General features: G+C 41.7%; 2 protein-coding genes across 3 annotated transcripts in view; one reads left to right on the plus strand and one right to left on the minus strand.

Annotated features, from left to right (window-relative positions):
- esamb (endothelial cell adhesion molecule b) overlaps window positions 1–1,265 on the plus strand; it is a 52,451-nt gene extending 51,186 nt beyond the window's left edge. Inside the window, exon 8 of the mRNA XM_061218271.1 lies at window positions 797–1,265. Coding sequence (XP_061074255.1) covers window positions 797–1,265 — 469 coding nt within the window. The remainder of the gene's footprint in view (window positions 1–796) is intronic.
- An 8,786-nt stretch (window positions 1,266–10,051) lies between these two features.
- Window positions 10,052–13,349, minus strand: part of LOC133108766 (fasciculation and elongation protein zeta-1-like) — a 17,210-nt gene continuing 13,912 nt past the window's right edge. For both annotated transcript variants that reach the window (XM_061218507.1, XM_061218506.1), the window contains exons 8-10: window positions 12,355–12,430; window positions 11,787–11,852; window positions 10,052–10,956 (exon numbers count right to left, since the gene is read on the minus strand). In XM_061218507.1, coding sequence (XP_061074491.1) covers window positions 10,940–10,956; window positions 11,787–11,852; window positions 12,355–12,430 — 159 coding nt within the window. In that variant the 3' untranslated portion in view covers window positions 10,052–10,939. The remainder of the gene's footprint in view (window positions 10,957–11,786; window positions 11,853–12,354; window positions 12,431–13,349) is intronic.

Here is a 13,349-nt window from a genome sequence, read left to right on the forward strand (position 1 = left end):
TTGTGTGTGTGTTACAGACAGTATGTTGTGTGTGTCACAGAGAGGATGTTGTGTGTGTGTTACAGACAGGATGTTGTGTGTGTGTTACAGAGAGCATGTTGTGTGTGTGTTACCGAGAGGATGTTGTGTGTGTTACAGAGAGGATGTTGTGTGTGTGTTACAGACAGGATGTTGTGTGTGTGTTACAGAGAGGATGTTGTGTGTGTGTTACAGACAGTATGTTGTGTGTGTTACAGACAGGATGTTGTGTGTGTGTTACCGAGAGGATGTTGTGTGTGTTACAGACAGGATGTTGTGTGTGTGTGTTACAGCGAGGATGTTGTTTGTGTGTTACAGACAGGATGTTGTGTGTGTGTTACAGACAGGATGTTGTGTGTCTGTTACAGACAGGATGTTGTGTGTGTTTCAGCGAGGATGTTGTGTGTGTGTTACAGACAGGATGTTGTGTATGTGTTACAGAGAGGATGTTGTGTGTCTGTTACAGAGAGGATGTTGTGTGTGTTACAGCGAGGATGTTGTGTGTGTGTTACAGACAGGATGTTGTGTGTGTGTTACAGACAGGATGTTGTGTGTGTGTTACAGCGAGGATGTTGTGTGTGTGTTACAGAGAGGATGTTGTGTGTGTGTTACAGAGAGGATGTTGTGTGTGTGTTACAGAGAGGATGTTGTGTGTGTGTTACAGAGAGGATGTTGTGTGTGTTACAGAGAGGATGTGTGTGTTACAGAGAGGATGTTGTGTGTGTTACAGAGAGGATGTTGTGTGTGTTACAGAGAGAATGTTGTGTGTGTGTTACAGAGAGGACGCACAAGCTCCCAAACGGGTATCATGGGCGAAGAGCGGCACAGGCTCCGACATCATCTCCAAAAATGGCACCCTGTCCTCCATCCCACCTCCACGGGACCTCCACCACCACCACCACCTCCACCAGCAGGAGGAGCAACCGCAACACAACCACTTCCACCCCCACCACCCGGCCTCCGACACCGCCTCCATCACCACGGCGACGGGGAGCACCACCACGGGCTTCCACCTCCAGCCGGCCCAGCCCAACCCCCTGCTGGGACTCCCCGGGTACAACGGCCCCCGCTCCACGTCGCGGGGGTCCCTCAGCCCCAACAACAGCAGCCTTCACAGGACCGAGGGGCCCCAGGCCCACCGGCACAAGGTCCCCATTCCCGTCGGGGTCACCGCGTCCAATCTGTCCCGTATGGGGGCGGTGCCCGTCATGGTGCCCGCCCAGAACCAGGCCGGCTCTCTGGTGTAGCGCACCGCTAATGCTAACCTGGAGGCTAACCCACAGAAGCTAACTGACTCAAAAGGGAATGAAAACAAAAACATTCTTTTTTTTTTTCTTTTTTTTACTTTTCACTCTGAAAGGAACTGGAACGTAAAATGAAATAGGAGTAATTCAGCGAATTAAACCGGAAATTAGCTCTTAAGACCATAAGATCACAATGCAATGTCTCGATGATGTCATTTCTGAGGAATATACGAAATTATACGGTTTGTATTGTTTAGTTGTTTTTTTTTATATATTCAAGATATACTAAAATGTATACATATTTAATACTGTTCTGCAGTATCTTTTTACGAAATGTATCATTTTTTTTTTGTTGTTTTGTTTTTTTACAAGCTGAATTCTACTGCTGGTTTTATAAACTACTGGAGTGGCTCATGTACAGTTGGACAAGGAATATGCCTTTTACTGCCACACACTGGGACATTGCCGTAAACCCTGCATCATCTCATTCAAAAACATTCCTGGTCCTTATGAAATATGGGTTGTGATGAAAGGTTTCCAAATGTGTACAAAACCTAGAAAATGCCATTTGTTAAATTATCACAGAGAAATGACATTGGTGTTAGAGTATAGACCTGCCCAATAGTTTCTGGATCCTCAGATGCTGAAATGGAACTAAAGTTTTACTGTCAGTCTCAGGTTCAATTGTCAGTGTTGAAATTTCTGTTTCAGCTTATGCGCGCATAGTGGACACGACTCTTCACAACGGGTTATAGTGACGCCACTGTGCACAAAAAGAGGCAGCATTTTTTAAATGAGAAGCGTCAAAAAACCCAAGCCTTGTGACCACACTCTGACTCAAGACTGTTCTTTATTTTAAAATTAAGCCTCTACTCGGCCTCTACAATGGAGTAGCTACTCAAATCTCTAGCTATTGAAAATGAATCCATCCATCCATCCATCCATCCATCCATTATCTGAACCCGCTTATCCTGAACAGGGTCGCAGGGGGGCTGGAGCCTATCCCAGCATACATTGGGCGAAAGGCAGGAATACACCCTGGACGGGTTGCCAGTCCATCGCAGGGCATGAAAATGAATCATTAATCAAATTATCGTAATTTTCAGTTCAGCGCCAATAATACGGAGCATGTTTAGTTAAGGACACCTACTGGGTGTATATGTGTTGGAGTGTCAATCATAGCACAAGCAGAAAAAGACAGTTTTCTTTTTACTCTGAAAACCTGAGGGAGGGAGTACGTTTGTGTCACACCAATCTTAAGTGCTAGCTAATTAGCCTGCGATGTGATACTCATTGCAATTCACATCCTCCCAAGCCCAGCCAATGCGAAAGAAGACTAAGCTCACCTGAGGTCATCGCTGTTTTCTCTGCTTGCTTGCCGGAGATTTGAAGACTAACAAAATGCCTGTTGTTGCCTTTGTTTCCGTACTGTTCAAATTATTTCTGAGACCAGTATGTAAAATGTCCTATCGTATATTCAGAAATTGAACTGTCAATGTCAATTTCTTCACCAAATTCTGTTTATCTAAACCTTTTGGGATACTGGCATTGTTGTGTATTGGATACTGTATAGTTAATACTCCGTGGTCCAAGCCACACTTTGCATATGCTGCCTATTAACGCATATACTGTATACTGTATATCTCTTTCAGTATAGATGAGTTACTGGTAGATGCAACATAATTCATATATGAATACCTTTTAATGGTTGTTCTGAAAACATCTACAATAAATCATTAATGTGCTCCATTAGCTTCTATACTCCATTAGCAAACACAATAATTGCATGTTTAACGAGATTATTATTTTTCCATTTATACATTAAAAATGTATGCATTTATCATTATTTTTTTACCAGTAAGAAAAATGCTATTTCTGTCCAATAAGAAGTGGGCCGGAGAATATTCTGGCTTAATCAGGTCCAAATGAATGTACCGTTAGCATGGGCAGCGTCAGACCTGGGTCAACGTAATTGTTTTGTAATTGTACTTTTCTACACTTTACTGAGCTTGTCTGGTGTATTGTAACCTATCAAATATTTTGAAAAAGGGCAAACCCCTTCTTCTGGTCCTCTTGGTTGGCTCAATTGCACCAGGCGAGATCAATCGATCACAGAACAGTACTTGAATCCAAAACAACTGCGTATTTGACCCAGGTCTGGGCAGCATTCACACAGGTGATAATTTGGGTTCCATTTTGAAAATAAACCAGAGCTCCATGCATTTGTGTCGTCATTGTCCGTGCTATCGTAATGAAGTTGAAGCCATTACACAAAAAGAAAGGTTGTAAAGAGAAGGATTTGGGGAAGCGACTCGCAGCAGGGCATGGCTGCAGAGCACACAAGGGATAAGCCTTTACTTTGCCCTTACATTGAGAAAGTGTAGGGTCAATGCAAATAATACTCCTCATACCAGACTGGCAATTGTCTGACACTCGATGCTGCACTCAGAGATGGAGAGTTTACCTGGGTAATCGTGAATTTGAGGGCAAAATGCTGAGGATTAGCCAGTGACTTTGACTTTGACACCGTTGCATATGTAGTAAGGAAATGTGATGGGTGCCAATTCTATTGATTTTTTTTAGCCATTCCATATTTATGAACAACCAGCCTTGTAGAACCCAGAGCACGTTTTCAGATTATTATTAGTTTTATTTTTTTCCAAGTGGTCATCTGCATTTATTATTGTTATGATTCAATCCCTTATAATAGGGATAAGAAGAAATATCCTGTAAAACTGCACATTTTCTGTCCGGACATTTCTATTTGAATGCAGGGTTTTACAGTTAAACTGAGCAGCTCTGCTGTGCTTTATCAAGGGATGAGAAGATTTTACCAAAACCATTTCATCTGCAGCTAACTGCCTAGATGCTAAATAGTATTTCACCTGTGTAAGCCAGAGCATATCAGAACAGAATATCCCTAGCTGTGCTGAAATGTATAAAGAACATATTCAAGAACAAATTATATAGGCCTGTTCTGTCAATGCTAATGGAAATTGGGCACATTTTATTGTGTATTTATAAGTTGTACTCAATGTGTATGTGGGTTGATGGGTAATACATTTACAGAAGAACATTGAGAAAACATTGCCCTCTTTCTTTGAAATGTAGGGGGAACATATATTTCATCAGATATAAAACTGTCCTTTTAACTATGTTTATTGAGATTATCAACATTATTTTTTGAACATACTATTCATGGATATATTGGATACGCAAAGAATATACAGGTACGTACAAAAATGTCCTGTTAACGTCGTGATTATTATTGATATTCTGACATCACTCATCTGCAGTGGCGACATACGTTTATGTTTATGGCGTTGAAGAAGGTTTGGTGATGCCTTGTATTCTGCTTTTGTTTTGCCATTATTATAATTATTCAATAAAAGTTATTGTAAATAGTATTTAGTCTACAAATTATTTGAATTGGATGTTTTTCTAAGTAATACCAAGTACATCCACAGGGTGGCAGCAATTACGAGGAAATGAGGTCCAGAAACCAGCACCAGTTTACATTCAAGTGCTTCTCCTGTCGTCTAATCAAGAACTTTTTTCATTTTTCGAGAATCTTCCTATTTAATTACTTTGAATAACTCACTCTATCACTTTTTAAATTTCCTAATGTGAATTAATATGAAAACTGACTATAAAAATGACCTGTATATATTTGCAGTGATGTTATATTCATTTACATGGTTTGTTGTCTTTTCCTGAAATCTTGTACACTGATGCATTCTTGCAATCAAAGATTTGTCTTTTAAGGGTTTATTAAAGCTTAGTTTGTCAGTCATGTATATATAAATAATTGAGTTTGTTGTTGGCTTGCTACTACAATTTTACGATCGATTTCAACAATTCTCTTTAAATTTTAATGGAGGGATTTGCTGTTATAACCAGAAGGCATGTGTGTACTTGCAGTTGTAAATTGAACATGTTATAGCACATGTGTGCTGAAATAGGAACATGTAGGCTGTAAACAAGAACAAGATCAAGCATGGCATTTTCTTCGGGCAAGGCCACTATGATATGTACATATGAATATAATTGCCATGTGATGCATACGTGTTATTTGTTTGTGATATGCTCCCTCTCTCTCTCTCTCTCTCTCTCTCTCTCTCTCTATATATATATATATATATATATATATATTACAGCATAACACACACTCACCAAATTGGGTATTCCAAAAGACAGGAAAGAAAAAATAAATGATTAAAGTTGATTCAAAACAACTAATAATAATAGTAATAAAATAAGCAGAATAAAAATAGTAATAATAATAATAATAATAATAATAGGACACATTCACACAATCAGAGCAGGGGTTTTTGGACAGCTGCTGTACAGGTCTTCCTAATAAAATCTCTTTATTATAATGATATGCTTTCCAACATACCGTATATACGAATGTGTATATTTTTTCTGCACATAATTAGCATTATTAGCCTTAGCATTATGATTAGCCTTAGTATTGCTATTGGTATTAGCATCAGTGCTATTACTATCGGGTACTGCAGTGTCCGGAAGCACTCAAGGCCATCGTATTTCCTAACTGAGTGCATGGCTTGCAGGGAATGTTTATGCTAAGGTCAGCTAGGTGTATCCCCCACAGGCCTAGCAGGGCCCTACAGCCAGCTAACAAACAGATGCAGTCACTGTGTCATTTCATAACCCAGCATGCTAAACCCAGCATCTGGGGGCGGCCTGTAGCGTAGTGGTTAAGGTAAAGGACTGGGACACGCAAGGTCGGTGGTTCTAATCCCACTGTAGCCACAATAAGATCCGCACAGCCATTGGGCCCTTGACCAAGGCCCTTAACCCTGCATTGCTCCAGGGGAGGATTGTCTCCCGCTTAGTCTGTACGTCGCTCTGGATAAGAGCGTCTGCCAAAATGCCAATAATGTAAATGCTAAACACCACATCGCAGATAGCACCGCCAGCTAACAGATACTTTCACCCGGTGTGTCGTTCAGGTAACCCACATGATAACACATGTGATTACACACGTGATAACACACGTGATAACACACATCAGCATTACAATATGTTGCCAGAGGGACAAGGCCTCAAATAGCCAATTGAAAATCTGACAAAGACTGCTCCTTAGATTATCCAAAAGAGATGTGTTTTCTACATTGATACAAACATACACAGTCTGTGGACCTGTGGGTTTTCATTAGGAATTTCAATTTTCTGCTTATTTTACTATCTTTTTTGTTGTTGTTGTTGTTGAAACCTGAGCTGTGTGCAATTGCCTTTTTCAATTGTTTGTGAGCAGGGTTACACATTTCAGGAAATAGTTGAAAATGTTAAGATAAGCAAAATGGCGGTGTTCCGCTGAACCCGAGACAGAAAAGAAAGAACGTGTGCACAGTGTCCAGTTGAGCAAACACTGCAGGGCCTGGCGCTTTCAGCTCTGTCCTGTACACACACTTAAAGCATGGCTCCCTGCCATCGGCAAATGGCTTTCCCTCTTACTCCATGCCACGGCTAAGCTCTTTTTTTGTCACAGCTGTGGTCTGTAGTGCTGTGCCAGCTTAACCCAGTGATGTCCATCTCAGGCCTCAGGTCTTGCTAGCTGTGCAGCCCTGTGCTGGAGAACCGCACTGTGTGACATAGCATAGAGACAGTGAGCCCATGAACGTGCACTATCACCCTGCCTGGAGCTTTGGTCATGATGTGATTAAGGTCTACAGCTCGGTAATCTGATCATGTCTGTTGTGTGATGGGCGTGGTCAGCTGCAGCTGACCAATCCCCACTGCAGGCTCATTCCCAGTCCAGTCCCCCTGGGCAATTAGCTCCGCCTCCCTGATTTTCCTCTTCTCTGTTTCAGACCAGACAAGCGGATGCCTGATACCGCCCAGCTCCCTTCTCTGGGACCTACACCTGCTGGAGCTTCAAGGGAGCTGGGTTATGCCATCTCCACTGTGGCTGTCATGGTTACCTGTGAGTCTCCTGTACAGTCTGCACTGTGGCTGTCATGGTTACCTGTGAGTGTCCTGTACAGTCTACACTGTGGCTGTCATGGTTACCTGTGAGCATTCCATGCAGTAAGTGTGTGCCTATCATTGTTAAACTGGCTATGACGTCCAATATTAAGATTTGTATTTTGAGCAGAAAGTCGCTTCAGCTCATCGCTAAGAATGTGCCGAGGTGTGTGTGTGTGTGTGTGTGTGTGTGTGCGTGTGTGTGCGCACCGCTCTGTCCTCACACTCACTGTGTTCAGAGCATCACTTTGTGATGAGTGAGTCTCTCTGCCTCTACATATTGGATTACATAAAAATGTATCCTTCATTTTGATTCTGCTTCTTTGAAAGATTTTTCTACCTGAAATGTTTTTTTTTTTTTCTGAAAATATTGCAATAAAATGTGCAGTTTACATAAATATACAATTTACAGAGAAAGTGTGGCAATTTTTATTTCACTGCAAAGAAAGAACTGGAGGTGGCACTAAATCCCAAAGTTAAAAATAGCCTAAAGAAATCTGAATCCTGGCCCAAATATAGAAAAAAATGCAAATGGTATGAAAAGGTGATGAAAATGTCAAATAGCCTGTGTGTTTCATTAATCTATCAGCCTTCTTTTCAAAATGTCAGTGTGCATTTTTTGGCCTGGATAGTTCATGATTTCACCAAGATAACCATATGGAGATTTCACCATAATTATTTTACATTCTTCAATGTAAAATAAAGTTGTGTTTTCTGTGTAGTGGCTGGCTGGATACAGTCTGGCCAATCATTGACGACCTCCAGGAAGTGCAGTGCAGTGCATGCTAAAGTATTTCTCTATGGATCGAGTATGTGGATTGATTGGGTCAGGATATTCTTTGAGTGATTTAACCATATAATGTCTGCCTTTATATACAATATATTCCCTTATATCACAAATCTTCAGAAAATCTTTCTTAAGAAGAAAGCAGTCACAAAGCGTTTTAATGGTATGAATATTTTATTAAAAATTGGGATTCAATCCTGGGACATAGAACACGCCTTATTTTCCCCCCAAAAGCACCAAAACACGTGATTTGGGCTATGAGGATACTGGATAAGAGACCCTGTGCTTTGCCTGTGTTAATGTCAGGGGAGCAGACCTGGGTGAAATACCTAATTGTTTTGGATTCAAATACTTTTCTGTGCTCGACTGATCTTGCCTGGAGCAGCTGAGCCCACCAAGAGTACCAGAAGCTGGGGTTTGAACTTTTAGAGAATATTACACAGGTTCCAATACAGCAGACAAGCTCAGTAAAGTGTAGAAAATTACTAGAATCCAAAACAACTCCGTATCTGCCCCAGGTCTGTTGGGGAGAGCTGTTCATGAGCTACATACAACCACACACAGTAGGGACACCTGAGAATGCACATTTTGTATTGCATTTATTTTTTATTTTTTACAAATGACATTTTGTTAAATATGGCTTGTTGAATCTGAATTAATTTCTTCCTGTGTCACCTAACTGCGGTAATTCGGGAGCGATTCAAATTTAGTGATTTACAAGCGTGCTTGAAGGCCTCAGTAGGGTAAAGTTATGATATAAAGTTATGTACAGGATACCTGTAAGCACCACCAGCTACCACCGTAACGACTGACACTATTCCCATTCCCTAAATTCCACGACTAATGGTGGTCGAATCCATTGAGGCAATAGGTCAATTTGTAAGTGACCCTGGTTTACTTCTACTTTTTTACAGACTTCAACAGCAATAACATTCTCAGTCAATGACGTGTACCCACCCTCTGCCTCTGTAATTTCGGTACCACAGTTGTAGAGATTTTATTTTATTTTTATTTTTTACTAAGAGAGGGGCTGAAGAAAGTGCCCACAATATCATGCTAAATTGTTAGGACACTTTGCCATTATCTAATGACAAAACATCTGATTTGCCTTTTTTTTTTTTTTTTCATCTGTTAACTGTCATTATATGAGACTCAAGTTCCTGCCAAGGTCATTTCAAGACAAGTATATACAGTATGCAGTAGGCAGTAGTCAACTTCTTGACGTGCAGCAGACTAACTGAATGATAAGCTTCTCATGTACAGCGTTACTGGTCAGTTACTGTAGCTATTTTGTGTAGTACGGCAAACTTCAAGCTACTATACAGCAATGTACATGTACATATTCGAGACATGTACGTATTTCTGCGAACACGCAATGTATGTTAACACATGGTTTTGCAACACATAAGAGAAACAGGTGAAAATAATCACAATAATTTGGAGAACCAAACCAGTAATGGCTAAACTTTCGTTTACAGTGCCTTAGCCAAATAATAACTGTGCAATTGGCCGACAACAATAATTCCTTGTGTAGTACCAATTTGATTATTCATTTATTTTGTTAAATTTTGCATTGTCAACAGATTATATTAACCCACAGCTGGCCAATCATGTGCCATGGAGGGCGAGAGTATGCAGGTTTTCATCACTACACCAGCTGATGTCACTCATTAACACCTTCATCCAGAGAGGAGAGAACTAATCAGTGACATCAGCTGGTGTAGCGATTGGTTGGCATGGACACCTGCACGTGATTGGACACCACTGTATTAAACCAAGTATATAAAATCCAAACAGGTTGGACATTTTAAATTGGTTCAGGTTGGTTCAGTTGGCTTAGATTTAGGAATAAAATTGATAAATGCATCGCCCAGGGAGGCAGGGTTACAGTCTGCAGGGTTTCTCCAACTCCTCATGCAAGAGCCACTTCTCTACTCCACCTGGAGCCCACAGTCTGCTACGCCTGCAGTGCAGTCCACCAATGACTGCTGAGCGAAAAGAAGCAGCAAATGGCTGCCTGCATTTCTTTTTTTTCTTTTTTCCTTTTTTATTTCGGATTTTTCCCCTTTTCTCCCAATTTGGTAGCCAACTGTACCCCATCTAATCCAATTAGAATTGTGTTAGATACACCGCCCACACCCCGTCCCTCAGCGGCCCAAAGGAGAGCGACACGCCTTCTTCAAGCCGTCTCGTCTCATGCTCATGATTGTGATTCCAAGGCGCCCGAGGTGCCTTATTGTGCGGCGATCTACTAACCCTGCCTCCGGAGCAGCGAGAGCCGGCCTAACTTGGCTTTTGGCAGGACTGGGAATTGAACCCCCGTCCTCGGTGTGCAACAGCAGCAAACTGCAACCACAAGGCCGCTGCATCTTAGGCTGTTGTGCCACCGCGGCTCTTGGCTGCTTGCGTTTCTGAAGAGAAGCATAATGGTCTGAGCTCTCCCGAAGGACAACGCCGCAGTGGGACCGGCTCAGGAACATCGCCCAGCATTCAAAACGGGGAACAACAACAAACAAATTGTTCGTCTTCAATTACCCAGTTATTAATTGGTTAAAGAAGGCACTGCCCCAGACAGAGCGACCAGTAATGACATTACCCATGATACCAGAAAATAAACAGGCTTCCGATGGACTGTCAGAAGGCCCGATAACTGCATAAAGGTCCAGGAGGTTGAGCTTGGTGAGTGCATCGTGCTGTTGTGTTGTGGCCCTTGGTTGCAGGCATGCCCAGACCAGATGAGCAGATAGATAGATAGAGGGTCTGGATGTGTATGGGAGCATGGTTAGATACAGTGGTATATCTTTAGTCATAGATGGGCTCTCATGCAGTCAGGGCTGGAGATGAAGATCAGGTGGAATGGAGAGGCCCTCCACTTCTCTCTGTGACCCCCAACGCCTCTTTAGGTGGGACAGAGCACTGAGGAACACAACCAGAGGCACCGTGATCATCGTCATCATCATCATTACCAGGTCTTTCATAATTAATATCATCAACATGAACATCATCATTAATATCATCCTCACCATCATCATCATCATCACCATAATCAGATCTATCATCATCAGCATCATCATCATTAATATCATCAACATCACCGTAATGAGATCTATCATCATCAGCATCATCATCATTAATATCATCAACATCACTATCATCACCATTATGAGATCTATCATCATCACTATCATCATCATCCTGACCATTACCAGATCTATCATCAACACCATTATCATCATCCTGACCATTACCAGATCTATCATCATCACCATCATCATCATCCTGACCATTACCAGATCTATCATCATCACCATCACCATCATCATCATAACTAGCATTATCACCTTCAGTTGTACGACCACAACTATCTCTATCATCATCACCTCCTTCATCAACATTTCCACACCTTTCATTATAATCCTTAAATCACCACCATCGTCATCATATCCTTATTTATCTTCATCAGTTATTAATCGCTGACATGGTGGCCTGTAGCGTAGTGGTTAAGGTAAATGACTGGGACCCACAAGGTCCATGGTTCTAATCCTGGAGTAGCCACAATAAGATCCGCACAGCCATTGGGCCCTTGAGCAAGGCCCTTAACCCTGCATTGGGATTGTCTCCTGCTTAGTCTATTCAACTGTAGGTCGCTCTGGATAAGAGCGTCTGCCAAATGCCATTAATGTAATGTAATGTACATAGTCATAACTTCTGCCTCAGAAATAGAAACAATGTGGATTTTTTTTTACCTTTCAAAATGTAGTCAGTTAGCAAGTTGGGAACCTTCTCGCTGTCCTCCTTCATTGCATAAAGAACTGCAGAAAATATATGAGACACATAAAGGCCCTCAGTGGAAATGTATCAACATATCAATAGAACATGATTTTTATCCTTTTTATGACAGTTGGGATTTTAATATCAACACAAGAATGTATTTGTATCACCGTCTACAAAATATACTGCATTATCATGTTTTTGTCTATCACATAAATATAGAATTTTATAAACAGGACTATAAAAGGGCTCAACAGACTATCTGGAGTGACCTTATAGTACATATGTGACAATATTTGTTTTTCAGTCTATAACCCTTGCATGTGTCCTTAATTTAACTCACAGTTTCTTCCTCCAGTCACCGAAATTAACTCCAATTTTTTTAGTTTGTGAAGAAAAAAAAACCACTTGAAAGTTAAGCTGAATCACTGTAGCCTCTGTGTGACTGAGTGGGCTGTGCATCTGTGAGTAGGATGTGTCTGTTCCTGTGTTCTGTGTATCTGACAGAAGTTGTGAATCTGAGCGAGGCTTTAATGAGCTTACTTCCTGTCAGCATCTGAAGGTCTTCCACCGTAGGAGGGGTGCCCTTCTCCTCATACGGGATCACGGTGTTTAAATACTAGAAAAGAAGCAGTGCCTATTAACGTGAGAGAAGAGCATTTCTGTCTGTTTATGAAGTATAGGCCCTGTGTCAGCAGGAGCGTGAGGTAGGAGAGAGGTGGTGGAATGCTCTGGAATTCAACGGAAGCACGGCTTCTTCCAAAATTTAACAAGGCAGAGGGATATTTTTTTTTGCATCATATTTTTCCTGGGCTGTGAATGTTCCATGAAAGTTGTCAGCAGTAAATATAATGGCTTATTTCAATTGTTTTATCCTTCATTGTCTCCACATTCCTTGACTGGCCCAGACATCTTCCAAAAACTGCCATCTTTAAGGACGTTTCCAGCTAATTAAATGTTCCTTGAAGGAGCTATGGGCCAGGAGCTAGGAGACTCCCAAATAATTCTTAACCAAGGAAACACAAGCGCAGTATTTTTTCAGAATGCGTGACATATAAATGATCAACCTGTGATTTCATCTCTATCCATCTGCCACATCTGTAACTGATGTGGCTTAAAACTTACGTTTGAAGGAGCAAGGATATCGTGTTTGCCTAAATCACATTTGCTCTGTCCTCGCTTCCTTTTCTTGCCTTTTCCAATGGGTGGAGAATGCGGAAATGAAGGAAAGGAGGCGAGGAAAGGAAACAATAAGTGGCGGGAAAGTCCCCTATGCCGGTGCGAAGAGTAACACCGGGACCTCCAACTCAAATCATGGAGGGCGGCTGTGTCCGCCGGTTTCTGGCGTGTTCCTGCACTTAAGGGCTTAACTAAGGTAATTGGTCGGCCACAGAGTCTGTACACCTTGTTTCCCAGGCCTAAATTGGCTGCTGATTGAAAGGAAATCAGCAGAACGAGCAGCGACTGCCCAGCACTCCAGGAGTCTGAGGACCCTGCTGTAGTGGAGGCCCGGGAGCGTTCAGTATGGCTTTATTAAA

Source organism: Conger conger, chromosome 13 (assembly GCF_963514075.1).
Source record: "Conger conger chromosome 13, fConCon1.1, whole genome shotgun sequence".
In the NCBI taxonomy this organism is placed as follows: Eukaryota; Metazoa; Chordata; class Actinopteri; order Anguilliformes; family Congridae; genus Conger; species Conger conger.